At 28.1% G+C, this 16,409-nt stretch overlaps 1 protein-coding gene across 1 annotated transcript in view; it reads left to right on the forward strand.

Annotated features, from left to right (window-relative positions):
• LOC123295865 (discoidin domain-containing receptor 2-like) overlaps positions 1-16,409 on the forward strand; it is a 470,079-nt gene that overhangs the window by 156,780 nt on the left and 296,890 nt on the right. The window contains exon 3 of the mRNA XM_044877326.1: positions 255-486. Within this exon, the coding sequence (XP_044733261.1) occupies positions 255-486 (232 nt within the window). The remainder of the gene's footprint in view (positions 1-254; positions 487-16,409) is intronic.

Consider the following 16,409-nt stretch of genomic DNA (forward strand, 5'->3'; position numbering starts at 1 on the left):
TTACCACAATTTACTATTTATATTTGTATTTTCACATAAATATGAAATGTATGATGAAATTTCATTTTTTAATTAATAACTTCAGACTTTCAAGATATTATCTTAAAGAACATCAAAATATGTTTACTTTATAAAAAAATTTATATTCACATTTTATGTTATGGTTGTACAAATAAACTCAACAATTTAAAAAAATTAAATTTTCAACTTTATAGACAAAATTATTAAATAAAATCTTTTTTTTTTCATTACAGAATACGGCAAGAGAAGAATGGTGGCGCTTGGTGTCCGAAAGCACAAATCAGTAGTGAAGTTCGTGAATATTTAGAGGTTGATTTAGTTAAAAACCATTTAATAACATGGACTGAAACCCAAGGTCGTTTTGGTAACGGTCAAGGACAGGAATATGCTGAAGCATTTTTAATTGAATATTGGCGTGATGCGTTAGACCAGTGGATGGTGTACAAAGATGCTAGAGGTGAAAAGGTAAAGAATATCTGTTTATTTTTATACTTTTTGACATGAATGAACTCGAATATTTGATAATAATTTTCATGTACTCATATGGGAACAGTACATTTCAAAAACAGCATAATACAGTGTTTCCATTCCAAAACATCTTCTTTGGCCAATATTTTGAGAATATGTTACTGGAAATTAGGACCCAAAAGTCATAAAATTTTTCAACTCTTAGAACGTAACTTAACCATTTTCACATTTTTATTAGGAGATCGAAAAGCTTGAAATGCCCTTGTTTCCAACAACTATCAATGTTTGTTTTGGCTCAATTGAAAAACAGGGACTCATTTTAATACGTTTTGCTTTTTTGATCTATTTATTCTGTTTACAACACAAGACTCCAGGTCTATTCTTGATTCACCTAGAGAATTTGATATTTGAAATACCTTTATAAATACAGTCTTATTGAACTGCAAACTTTGTTGTTAACAGTTCCGAAAACAAACTGTGATGCTTCTAGCTATGCAAATTTATAAAAATGTGAATAATACGCCCATGCCGAATAATTTGACTAAACACTTTTTTTTTTTGTATAGAGAAGTCTTCTAGAATAACGTTATCATTTTCTTTTGTGTAAATAAATTTTTTATATTTCTATATTCAGTTTTAGAAGTGGAATATATTGAATAGCTTAAAGACAGTAGATAGTCAAATACGTAATGCTTTTAAGTTATGTGTATTCTCAATGGTGACATTTTAATTTTCAAATTTCGTAAAGCAAGATAATAAAAGAAAGAATACAGAAGAATAGAACGACAAAAACTGATGACAATGCACAATTTTTCGTGGTTATAGTTTTTAAATGTTTCATCCAACTGTTTCAAATGATTCATTTTATTTTATTTTTATGTTACAAAATAAAATTTCAAATGTTCAAATAAATGTATAAAAATTTTTTACTTATTATGTTTACTAATGTTTACTTGTAGCATAATAGGAACATCATGCATACATGCATTCATGCAATACATATCCTTAAATAAACGTTACCTATACTACCTGACGTAAATATTCGTTACCTATACTATCCTAGGATATGGCACGTAAAAATACGAGGTAATTAGCTTCTTAGTTGACATGATTCATTTTTCTTCTAAATTTGATAATAGAGATATCTCTCTTCAAGCATCAATACTCTTACTATATTCATCTCTATTCATCAAATGATGGATCTTCGATGAACTCATAATTAAATTAAAATTTTGTTTTTATATCATCGATAACCTTATATTTTTATGGTATTATTATAAACTACAAGATTCTCTAAATATTTTACACAGTTTTTTTTATCACACTCTCTAGAGTTTTTGATATATATAATAATAATATAATAATAATAATGGGGTTTAACCTCCGTTTCTCTGACATATACGCCTATAACAGAGGCCACCCACATCATTATTTGTTAATCTTTATTTATTCATTTACAAACATATTTTACAATTACATTTTGATGTGGGTGGAGTCGGTTACTACGTTCTTATCCAAGCGACGACAATGTGACCAATTCTACCGCCCCCATTAATTATATATTGTTCACACTGCCGCTGCCTGGATTCGAACCCGCAACCTAAGTCTAAGTGGACAAACGATCGAAGACTAGCGCCTTAGACCGCTCGCCTACTTATTCTCTTAGGTTTTTGATATAGAAATATCCAACGGAAAAGGATAACCTATATGATTTATCAGTTTTTGAGCCTACTTTAAACGATAAAATAATAATAAAAAGTCTGATGACCTATGACTATTTTGTGGTTTTTGAAAACTTTGTTAATAAAAAAATATATTTATAAAGTTTTATTGAAATCCCTACCATTATTCAACCCTTGCATATCTACTTAAACCACATTAAAATATATAATAATCAAAATTTTTATACAAACATATTATTCAATCACCGTCTATAATCAAATAAGAATAACAGACAATTATAATATTGATTTTTTTTAAACTATCACCCTAGACATAATTTTATTAAAAACATCCACCTACCGAATGGTATACAAAAATTTATTTATCCATAATAAATATATAAAGTAAATATTATTTTATACATTTTTATATTTCGCATCTGTTATTATTTTGATAAAAATTTTTACATTCCCTTCTCATCTTAACAATATTTGGTAACATAACAAAGTATAAGTACCTCTAACGGTGTTGTCTGTATATGCTTGTATACTTACCTCCTGTATTATATGTATAATATAATATGTAATAAGTAATATTTTGTCAAAGTTGTTCTTGTCATGTGTACATAGATTGTTATTTGAATTATTATTATTATATAAAAATGTAATCACTTGAAGCCAATGAGAAATGTTATTACCCTCCGTTTATAATAAAAATGTCTATGGTATGTTATATTATATTGCTATGCTGTCTACAGAATACGTGCAGACCCAAAAAATATAAAGTAAATTTCTTCAACTGTGAACACCGAAAGAAGTTTCTTGTAGCTAAATTTTTTAATTATTACTTACTGGCAGATATCCGCCCGCTTTGCTTGGTAATTTTTGCTTTTTAAAACAAAGACTATCACGTTATAGCCATCACTTTTTTCACAATTTCATGGATTTTAATTTTTTTGAAAATGAAGTTTTGCCTATGATACTCGCTGACATTGTAACTTTCTATAGGTCCAATCATTTAATTAACCTGATTTTTATACTTTTTGGATCAAAATTACCCCATCCACCGAGTTTCATCAAATTTCAAAACAAAATTTATTATTTCTTTTGTCTCGATTCTTTCAAAGGGGTACCCCTTGAAAAAATTGAAAGAAATCTAAAAATTTTTTACCTCCAATTTTGAGAAAACTCAGTATATAAAATAATTTTGACCTAAAAAGTAAGAAAAACCGGGTGTATTTGTTGACTTGTCGAATAGGTTTTGAGATACGGACTAAAATCGATCCAAATACACGGTAATTTATGGATATCGCTATGCTAGTATCGGTTAAAGCCATACTGATTTGACCATTGAAGAAATAGTAAAATTAGCAATAGTTATGGCGAACGAGTCAAGGCAATATGTGCGTCAGGCTCATCGCGATATCACAATACATCTGTAAGAGTAATTCCCTTAGTTTTTGTGCAATACAAAACTTGTTATAATGTCATATTGAAAGTTTCAATATCTTAATGCTCTGTTTGCGAAAGGGATTTGTTACTTTGCTCTTGCCTCTTTATACAGGCCGAAACTAGACCTTCAAACAATAGGGAAATTTCATTCAAAAATCCATACTACAAGAAAATTTCAATAAAAAAGAACCATAGCCATATTATATAACATTCGTTTTCTTAAAGTGCGCTTATAATAATAAATTTATATGGTTTTTCGCATCTTAAATAAATATTTATACAATTTATTATTATATATATTTCGTCTCGTTTCCTTATAAATGCCTTAAATGAGAGTAGTAAAAGATTTAAAGTCAGGGCTTTTTTAAAAAAAAAAGTAATAATAATGATATTTTAATTAGATTGAATAATAAATTCAACAATTTATTGAAGATATTAAAATAACGTATTTATGATTATACTTATATGAAAAGCATAATAATAATATTACACGTAAATCGTAAACATTATTTGTGACAATAAATGTTTTTTCAACTTTCTTATAGAAGATTATTGTTTTTATTATAGAAATCGAAATAAAAAATTCAAGGATCGATGTCCATAAATTGAATCTCTTTCACCCTGTTTGCAAAAAGTTATCAATATATATTATAAATGTGAAAGTAAGGATGTTGGCTTGTTTGTTTCGCTTTCACACCAAAACTAGCGAATGCTTTTTATTGAAACTGTACAGCAACTCATTATTCTATTTTATTTCTATAAGAGAAACTCAGATAGATAGAAGAATCGTATACCCGATTCACTTCCTCCTCTATGAGCAATGCGGACTTGGATAAAGAGACATACAATAAAGTTTATGACACGCAATAAAGTTATAACAATCGTGACTTCGACTTAAAATAACTCGCCCATGTCTGTTCTAAGGGTCACATACATTACGGCTTTTTATTTTTGTAAACATTATGACATTTTAAATGTTTTTTATTATAATAAGGAATAATAATAAATATTTTATTATAGAAATAAATTAAGTAAAATTTATCTAATTTTTTAAGATCGTTTGAACATTATATGTGTTGTGAATTTAATGCAAAAAAAAAAAAAAATATATAAACAAAAAACCTTTTTAAATATTAATAAAATTTATTTCTTAAGATAATTTATTTAAATATGTTTATTTGAAATTTGTTTTATGTTTATAAATTACCTTTGAAAATGATTTTTATTCGTGTGTTAATAAAATATAGAACTTTAGTTGATTTTATGTAAATTTTCTTTGACACACAGTTTCAAGGAACTTGTTATAAAGTCAAATTTCATATAAATATTATTTGATGAACCGTTGATCAATTTGATCTTTTTGTATAGAAAATATCAAAAATAAGTATTCCAATGTAAGTGATGCCCACCAAAATAATCCATATAAGATTACTGTCATGATGATTTATGATGTTACCTGTAACCCTATTGCTCCAATTTTTGTATAACCCCTCCCCTTTCACAGAAACAGGCAAGTTTATAGATGTGTGAAAGCCCCATATCATTAAATAACACCTACTACTTTAAATAAATTTTTCGCTTATTATCATATTTATGAGCTTATTTTGGAAGTCAAACGTTTTGCAGCCAATTATAGAACACTCTGAGTAAGTAAATCTTGTAGCAAGTAAGACCAGATTATAGTCATTAATTTCTTTTAATCATTTTCTTTCTTTTCCCAAGATCTATCTGATATTTTCACAGATATATTTAACGCTCTGATAAGGTTTTTTTTTTTGCATTCAAAGCAGGTTTGGGCTTCCACGTCATATTAAATATAAGTCAATTTTGCTTTCGTTTTTCAACAAAAACTCATCTGTATTTAGTCAAAACATTTTTCTTAAGATTGAGATTGAGAAATCTTCCCCACCAGAGATAGCATTAGGGGGAGATTATTGACTTAATATTGCCATTAAATAATTTTGAAAGTATTTAAATAATTGATTTATTTGTGTAATGTTATGAAAACAATGTTTCCTTCTCATAAACTTGAGGAATAATAATATAAAAACAGATGATTATGATTATTATTATTATTATATATATTATGAAGAAATTAATTGAATTATTCAAATTCAGTTTATTTATTTAGGATTATCAACTTAGTATATTATAGGGAATCAAGAAGAGCAAGGCACAAACACAGTGCCTTGTGTGTGCCTTAATGATGAATGTGAAGTATGAATATGTGTATCCAACTCAACTCAATCTATTGTGGCAACCAGTCAGTTGCTAGAGAGAAGTCTACTAATAACAAGCAACCATTGTTATATTAAGTTTAACTTTACATATACACAAAATTGTATACTCTTTCATTCAATCATACCACACATACACGCCAGTTGTTAACTATATCAATGTATTTAAAAGCTAACATAGAAAGTCGAATTCGTTCTGTTTAAGCAATATTAATAATAAATAAACATTAGGGGAACATGAATGAAGTTAAGTATTTTATAATGTCTGATCCACAAAACGTGTCAAAAAATCAAAATCAATTCATTAATTTTCAACCTTTTCCAATAAGAAATGGTATACGTTTGATGCGATCTGTACTTGTCAGACTTTCTGTGGAATTGTAAGTCAATAAATTGACTCTGGCTTCAATCAGTTTTATTTTGATTTGGCACAGTAGCATAAACAAGTAAAATTAACAAAAATTTAATAACTCCCGATCAATTTTTCGGCTACGCAACCGTAAACTCGCATTTGAAACATATCTAAGAGCAATGTCCATTCAAATGCCTTGTTTCATGAAGACTTTTCCAAATTGAGCCGATTTGGCAGATCATCGTCAATTTCTAGTTTCTTCGGGTACGAAACCCTAAATTCGCACTTGAAACATAGCTAAAAACATTCTCCATTAAATTACTTTTCAAGCAAAACCAAAAAAATCAAAATCGGTTCATCTCTTTAGGCGATGATGCTACATACAGACAGACAGACAGACAGACACACACATATGGCGGTCAAACTTATAACACCCCTTTTTTAGTTCGGGGGTTAAAAACACATTAATTAAAACATTTTAAATGCTTTTGAATGCTTTGGGATTTTAACGCTAATATGTCCTCGCCACGAGTTAAAATCATGTAAACCATACCTTTTAGTCTTGCTGATTTTATTTCGAATCGATTGGTGAAAATCTGATTATTCTAGTATCTATAGAATAGAAAAACTTTATTTTTGGGTTGTTTTCCGCGCGCTCTTCTCAACCATCAAGGTTTTCAATGAAATTAGGGCAAAAAAGTTTGCGTAATGTTGTTCAGTGAATCTTACAGTACAAATAAAATTACTAAAAATCTGTATCTGAAGGATGAAAATCGTAAAAATTGGAGGGTTTAGAGAAAATTGTCTAGGCACATTTTTTGTTTATTTTAACTCCAATAACATGATAAAATTTCCGAAGCGATTCGGTCAATATTAATTTTATGTTTAAAAAAAAATCAGTTTAAACAATGTACTATACTGTGTTACCCAACTGCAACCTGCACTAAATGACGAATTTAATCGGGTCAAAGTAGGTATTCGAAATAAAATTTCAAATTTGTCCCAAAAAAAGATCTTTGGAGATAATTTAAGTATTTTAGTCAATAATATCATCATAGTAAAGTTAAGAGAGGATTTATAATTATCTAATTAAAACTGATGATGAACATATTAGACTGAATTTTTTTTATAGATAATGTGTACTAGGCATTATATTGATGAGAGTTTATTAAATAAATTGGCAGAGTAAGTACAGCTAAATTATTCATTTTTTAAATATCTTCAGTAAACAAGGTAAAAAAAGGAAAATAAAAAATTGCTTATTAATCTCATTCTTATTGTTCGTCAAATAATTGTTTACTTAAAGTTAACGTTTATTAATATTTATTTTTTTTTTTTTTTATATATTAAATAACATATTGCAAACGATTTTTTTATTTCTTTGTCTACGTCGGACTAAAAAATAAATAAAAAACACAAGCAAATTAAATTCCTAACATTTTAATTAATCATCTAAGTATTATTCTATGAACACACAATGTGCTTATAAATATTATTGGGGTTAGATATGTAAATTTGCTCTTCAATATTTTATTGAAAATAAATGATTATGTAATATCATCATCTACTGTTATATTATTATCCCTAACGAAGATAAAATATAGTTCAAAACAACTTGTGGTGTATTTGGCTTTTAGAATCCCGATCAACAGCTTTTTTTGACTATGCATAACCTATTCTTCATACTTACAATAAAAAAACATGGACAATATTATTAGAAAAACAAGTGAAAACAAACAATTGACTGAGTTTTTTTGAAATACCATGTATAAACAGTGTCGATTACTCTGTCACATCGCACATACATAATTGACATTCCCATATAATACATACTATAAAATTTGCGCATAATTTGCGCTCTCTCGGGTAAACAGTGATGTTTTCGAAAAAATGTTTTAAACAAAAGTTGTTTATTTTTTTATAAGGAACATTTTTACATTTTTTGTTCTATCTCTAACGGTTGAAGACCCAATTAACCTATGTTGCTCTTTTATGAACTCTATCTCACTTTGTACGTCCTCAGCACGCTATAAAAATTTCAGCTTGCTATCTCATTTCGTTTCTGAGTAATCGTGATAACAGACGGGCAGACAATAGACGACAGACGGACAGACAACCTTAAATGGACTAGTTTTGTTCATAGTATCAATATTTTTTAGCGTTACAAACTTGGAACTAAACTTAGTATACCTTGGTATATTTCATATACATGGTATAATGATGGACCCTTATTAAGAAAACTCATTATTTTTATAATATTTGAATTGATAAAAAATATACAAAAGAAAATTTTGTGAAGATGAATTTCATTTTACTGGGTGAAAGCAGTAACTTGATATGAGAAAGTTATCTAATTTGAATATTTGATTGATTGATGTTATTTGGTCCCACAGTTTATTAAATTATTTTCTTTGTGTGGTACCTCTAAATATACGATTAATAATATATAAAATGATTTTGTTGATGAATTCAATATGGTTTAATGTTTTATGTATGTTTATGAACCCTATGAGAAATTACCATTAAAATAGTGACCAATGTATGTCACATAGAATTATCAATTATTGACTGTGAGAAATTTTAGTTTTAATGTTGATTAATCGAAACTAAATGTTGCGTTTGTGAGCTTAAATATCAATTATGATAATGAATTCTATCAAAAGTTATAGTTTTAATTATCATTTTAAGTTAGTTTTTGGTGTGCATTTGTTTCATTTTCATAATGTTTGTGTTTTAATAAAGGGATATACAGGGTGAATCATTTTAATCTATAAGGGCTAATAGCTCGTATGTAGCTAACCAATCAAAAATTTACTTTAGCATAAGTTGCAAAATTTGATGGGGGACATCATGTTCTGACATCAGATTGGACCTAGTTTCTTGGGTTTCTTTTATAGCCATTGTAGGTCCTAAACAGTAAGAGATAGAATAACACTTTAATCTACACCATTTTTTCGAAAATCGACAGCTTTCGGAGGAAATGTGACTTCAAATATCAGTCATTATAGCATGTAATCGAAACAAAATACTCTTAAAGTTATCGATAATTATACTCTTAAATTTATCGATAATTATAGGTAAAAGTCATATCATATCGTATTTACCTATTTCCTTTCCAAATTTCTATAAAGGAATTCCATAACGGTAAAGAAAGATATTTACAGTAAACAATTCGGTACTATTTCAAAAACTCGGGAACCTTTTTTCCTTATTACTCTTCTGTACCAATTAATCAAAAGGACAAAGGAAGTGGTTCTAGATTTACTGTATAAATTATAGATAGAATTCATTATAAAAGACAATCAACTAATTTAAATAGTAAATAATTGTAGGTCAATTATCTCAAGGTTAATTAAGATGAAATTAATATTTTTCATATAATTATATTTTTAATCAAATAATACATTGAAAAGATATCGACAGAAGGTGAAAAGGATAAAAGTTCAATCATCAATATTATAGATATCTAACTATCTATCTACCTATTATACAAAAATAACCAATTATCCTACGGGACATATTACAATACCAAAAATGTCAAATACTAACCTGTATATATCATTATTTATAACCTCAATTAATAGTTATACTACTACAACAACATAGCCTAACTAACAACCACCATTATTATTATGGGAGAGTGTTGTACCTTGCATCAGGAAAAACTGAAACATACATTGCAAAATATGACTCTTCGTGACATCTATTGGTGTATATCGTAGTTAACGGAATAAAGTACATTACCGGGACATTCAAATTGATATTTGCATGGAGACATTTTAAATGATTCTTATATTAGTGATAAAATTTTTGTCTTTTCAACTCAAAAAATACCGAGAAAAGCTCGGTCATCCAGGTACTAATAGCCTAATGCACACATTTGTCTTTGTTTAGATTCTACCCCATAGATAGCAATAATTTTCAAAAAAACTAAGGTACAACAGTTTATCCTATTATAGAGCTAGTCACCAACAATAAATAAATTAGTTTTATAATTTACAAAAGTGTTAAATTGTTGATAATTCAAATAAAGCAACGAACAAACTAGGATGAGATGAGGTGAAGTGGGCTTTATTTTGAAAATATAATAATTTAAAATAACACTATGTATTTGTAATGGCTTGGTAGGCTAAACAAAGAATGGTAATATAAAAACATTACTGTAAAGTTGATGTAAACGAGGCAATTATTACATAAATGTGACTATTTTTCCACACAAAATGGAGAATATACACAACAGTGATCGTCATACATATACATGTAATAAAATTTATAGTACTAGTTGTCTGTACGCTTCGTTGGGAAAAAAGTTAAGCAGATTTAAGGTAAATTGTGTTAGAAGTTGTGTTCGTTGTCACTGATTATCTTACTCGTCATTATCATTATTCGAATAAAAATTCATTAATGAACCGGCTAGTAGCCGAGCTTGTTAAGGCGTCTTAACTTTCTATGTCCAAGTCAGAAGGGAGGTTGCGGGTTCAAATCCTGCAGCGACAGTGTAAATATAAATAGTTAATGGGCGGTATATTGATCACACTGTTGTCGCTGTGGAAACACCCACTTCAGAAAATGTTGTATTCGTTGTGTGCGTAGTCATGGTGGGGATAATAAAATCGATGCCAGCGCTTTAAGTGAAAAATTTTGGAGATAAAGTGGGCTGTTATGACTAATTTGCAATTATTTACATGTTAATGATATAGAAACTGTCAAATTAAAATGATTGAAAAACACTAATTAATTAAACTTAATGCATTAAAAATTGTGAAAATAAGAAATCAAATTGTACAAATATTATTTTTCAAATGTTAATTATCGTAATTATTTATTTAAATTTGTGAAACAAGAATATTAAATTTTAAATGTAAGTTTTCAATGCAATCCACACAATTATATATGCATCCATTAATTCTATAATTAAAGTAGTGTATCGTTGTCATGGAAACGAAATTCACGCTCGGAGCGAATACACTGTTATACAGCGTGGACCATTTTAGTCTATTAAGGCTAAGTGATCATTTTGTAGTTACCAAATCAAAAAATAGCTTACAGATAAGGATTAAAGTTACTGAGCTTGATGAGTTCATTCTGTTCTGCCATTTGATTTGACCAGGTTCTCCGGGTCTCGTTAATAGTCAATTTTATTTCAAAAGGTAAGAGATAGAATAAAACTTTAAGTAAGAAAGTTGATACTCATGAGAAAGCTAACATTTCAAATCGTTGGGTTTCAGAGGAAATGCTTCAATAAATGTCGTTATTGCATTTAATTGAAAGAAAAGCTTCCTACAGAAAAATGCTTTAGTCAAAAGTTGCCAACGGAAAAAGAGAACATTCACCTGTGCTCATGAATTTGACCTGAAATTCCAGGTCATTTGATCTTGATCTTCAAATGAGCTCGAAAATTTACTTGGGCTTAAAAGTTATTAACACAGACGAGTGGCTTTTATTGCCGTGGATAAGTTTTACCTTAAATGACGATCAACTTTCTAATTTAAAGGAATATCCTATCTCTTACTGTTTGGGATATAAATTGACTATTAAAGCAACTTGCAATTGACTATTAGAGGGAAATTAGGTCCAATCGAATGTCAGAACATGATAACGTCACCACGTACCATTTTTCAGTTTTCTATTTGTACATTCTTTCTTTTTGTACATGTTTTGACTCAAAAGCGAACATCGATTGTGGCAATTTTTCGAACATAGGCCTATTATGATACTTGAATTGAATTGTTTCAATGTTAAGTGTATTTCAGAGCTCCAAATCTATTTCAGCGTATCAAAATTTTCTGTTGATTTTAAAAACTCCCTCAAGTCAAGAACATTCTCGAACTCTAAACATTTGTTCAAATTTTGTGATTTGTATAATGCAAATTTGAGTGTATATTGGTATCAAAGTTTTGGCTCAATGAATGAATAGTAGTCAACGTCGTATACTAATGGTAAACTCTCTGGAGTGGTTGCTATAGTACAGTATGTATATCTGTATGTTTGTAGTTCTATTTCATATAAGAGTGCGGTACTAACTACAGTTCTAATATACAGTTACAGTTCCATAACTGTATATTATGGTGGTGAGCCTAGTTGACTCCAAAACATTTGAATTATATCAGGTCATTATAACATTGTGTATATGTAGTTAGATACTACATAGTATCATATATGTATCTATGCTACATACCATGTTTTAAGATTACTATTTGGATAAATGCCAAAATAATATATACACCATCCATACAGATACAGATACATAACAATTTTTTCGTTTGCACTCACAATTTTCATTTGTAAATAAATTATTGTTTATATACACAACGGACCTGATAGTTTTTCAAAGAACTAGTATATTGCTATATCGTATTATAAAGACTACCATAAGGGAATTGAAATATAAAAGTAATTTTTTGGAGGCTGTCTTTCTGTAAATTCTGGCTTCAAATGGTAGGTGGTACAGTGAAATTTTTGGCGTATCATAGAATTTAGAATAAGACATAAGTTGGAAATTGAAGGAAACATCCGACAAAAAAACTGGACTGATCGATTAGGCGCGTTAAACAATATGTAATAATAAATAATTTTTGGTAGGGTTGAATTTTATGGTTTCGCATCAGCAACATGCAATGATTATAGCTACAGATTACTGTCGAACTTGTTGGAATTGGCGGTGGTATGTTTGTAGATAGAACAGCAATTGATGGTAACGATGGTTTTTGTCAACGTGGTCTAAAACAGTTTTTCCATTAATGTACATTTTGAATATAGCTAAGAAGACTCTCGATTATCTTTCAAATAACAAAAATCAAAATACATTTGGCATACCGGTCAAACACATAGCCCTCCTATGTAAAAACAAATTAAATTTTTGGCCAAGAAACAAAATAATCTTTTTTTTCGTCAATTACACATTTTCGGCGAAATTTCCACTTATTTCAGTTTTTTTTTTAATGCTTATATCTCGAAAAAGTAAAGGTGCGGTAAAAAATTGTCCAAAATATAAAATCGTTTTTTAAAATGTTAAATAAAGAGAATGTGGTATCCGGAAGTACAGAACTTCTGCTCTACCAGCTCCCAGAAAAAACTACTGGCTCGGAGTTTTTTCCTGGGCTAGACTTATTTTTTAGTGTCGTTTCCTGCATTACTCGCCGTCGTCAGGTTAAAAAGAGAATTTGTCAAAATCAAAAACGTTAAATTGAATCCAAAAGCTGCAAAGGAATTTCTTTTTTACAGAAAGTCGTATTTCGTGATGTTTTAAAATAATAACATCATACTGTACTTACACTACATTCTGATTCAATATATCCGTTCGGTATAAACGTACATCTATGAATGAATCCATATATACCTACTATACATATAACTAACGTTCATGTGGTATATTATTGAATTGGAATATGTATTATAGCTTTTTTTTCTGGTATCTCATTGTTGGCGAATCCCATATATGCCGATTTGTGTGTGAGTGTATGTTGTGACTGTATGGAATATTTACTTATTTGTATGCATGTAAAGGAAACAAATTATTGCATTATTATATTACAATTCATTCACTAAGAAGTTTATATGTTTTTTTTATTTTTATTTTTTATGTATACATTTTATTTGTTGTTATAACACAACTACTAATATCATTATTGTTCATATAACATCAACTATTGTGTCTTCATTTATTGATTTTAGTGTAAATAAAAAATATAGTTGTCAATCATGGAGACTGTTGACAGAAGGGAAAACTAAAAACTTTGGAGTAACTGTGTTTTTTTTTAAAATTATTTTAATTAATTATAGTATGAATAATTAAAATTTCCTTATTTTTAAATTGAAATTATTAACGGCTATATTAAAAAGTATTATAATGATAAAATGTCAAATCTAACAGAAAAGTTCGATTTCATTTTCCACAACAAAACTCCCAGGAAAATCGGGGAAACCGTTTTATTCATACTTGAAACAGAATTATACAATTTTAACATATTAAAAGATTTTTGTATACTCGAAATATGGAGGGCTTAAAAAAAATATTCAAGAACCTTTTTTGTTAATTTTGACCTAAATTATATGATTAAATTCCGAAGCAATTCGGCTAATATTGATTTTTTGTGTCCTTCAGACGATTGTAAAACTACATTTTTGTAAAAAAGTTTTGATTTATTTCACGGTACAAACATATAAACCAAATACATGCTTTGTAGTAAAAAAATGAGTAATTTTAAGCTTTGCAATGCCACGCAACTTAAAGATATAATATATTGTGTGCAAGTGATGCTTATAAATTTGCTGATAAAGGTGTTGCTCTTCAATGATGAATACTCTAACTACAGTCATCTCTCTTCATCAAATGCTGGATCTTCGATGAACCACAATTAAATTAAAATTTTATTTTATGCCATCGGCATCCTTATATTTTTATGATATTATTATAAACTACAAGATTGGCTAAATATTTTAGATAGTTTTTTATCACACTCTCTGGATTTTTTGATATAGAAATATTCAATTGAAAAGGATAACCTACATGATTTATCATTTTTTCAGCCAACTTTGAACGATAAAATAATAACAAAAAGCCTGATGACCTAAGAATTTTTTGTGATTTTTGGAAACTTGTTAATCAATATATAAAATTTTATTGAAATATGTCCTTAAATAAAAAATATTTGTAACTTTCATATAATTTTCTGTGAAGACACTATAGTGTCTTGTAAAATATGATATCTTCTCCAGAAATCGTATGTACACGGATAGTGTAATGCGCCACTTTTTATATATATTTTTATTGTTGTTTATAGATAATGTGTATAATATTTTTGGATTTTTTTTTGTTAACAATGACCCATTTTAACAAATGTTACGATAAAAACTAAAGGCTGCTTATTTTTTTTATCTTAAATCTAGAATTTTAGGAACCCTTACCTATTTACAATGTGATTTATTATTTTAAAAACATAACTTTCTAATAACCTATAAATTCAAATTAACCTAACCAAACAAAAAACTTTTATTTGAGTCCCTTGAGGATGTTAGATTATAGCTTTAACTCTGGAAAGTATCTGGAATTAGATTAGCAATAACATATATATATAATGTAAGTTTACTTATAAATGAAACATAAATAGGTGTTACAAAATGGAAAATTGTAAATAAAATATTATAAATTTACACGCATAAATTATTAAAATTATTATATAAATGATTTATATTCTATTATATTATTCTCTTGTAATTTATGTAAATCGTTTACAGTAATACCTCTTTAATGCTTTAATCGTTTACAGTTATAATCTATATATATATAAGAATGGAAGCTGACTGATCGATCAACGTACAGCTGGAATTGCTGGGTCTAGAAGCTTGAAATTTTGTACACACGTTTCTCAAGTACCGTAAGTCAGTACTAAGGTTTTTTTGGAAATTCATCTCTTAAGAGACTCAAAAGGGGATGCGAATTTTATATATGAGAACTGCATGTTCATAAATTATAATGTTAATAAATATTACACTCACTAATCAAGAGAGGGAAAAAAATCACTTCATTTTATCTGCATGACACGGCCAGTGTAATAGCGGGTGTGAAAATTTTATTATTATAAATAAAATAATAAAATTATAACAGACTACTACTGACTGATTATGACACATATATTACTAGTTTAATGGTTAACTTCTATAATCAAGTTTTACTATAATTATTTATATATTATATCTATTCTATGTTTGAAGATATATTATTTAGTGGTAGTTTATTTTGGTATGTTTACAGTAGCACTTCGTTTACATAATAATGATAATATACCGAATATCTATCTGTGGTATAATATCTATAAACACAAATAATATAGTGTGGTGATTCAAAAGTCAGTCGTCTTATTATGCTAACATTTCAATGCTAAAAATTGTAAGGAAATTATTATATTATTTCTTATTCTTACTTATATTATATTTTTCAAAGGGGTACGTACTCCTCAAAAAAAAATCTCCGATTTCGATAAAACTCAGTATATAAGGTTATTTTGACCCAAAAAGTACAAAAAACGGGTGCATTTGTTTACTGGTCGAATAGTTTTTGAGATACGAACTAAAATCGATCCAAACATTGCTTTATCTCAGAAACTTTGCATTGTAACTTATAATAGGTGAAATAATTTTTAAAATCGGTTAAGTAGCTAATTGAAAAATGACAAATTTTCATACAAACTATCATCACCTTTTCACCACCAAAATTAA

This window comes from Chrysoperla carnea, chromosome 3 (genome assembly GCF_905475395.1).
Source record: "Chrysoperla carnea chromosome 3, inChrCarn1.1, whole genome shotgun sequence".
Taxonomy (NCBI): Eukaryota; Metazoa; Arthropoda; class Insecta; order Neuroptera; family Chrysopidae; genus Chrysoperla; species Chrysoperla carnea.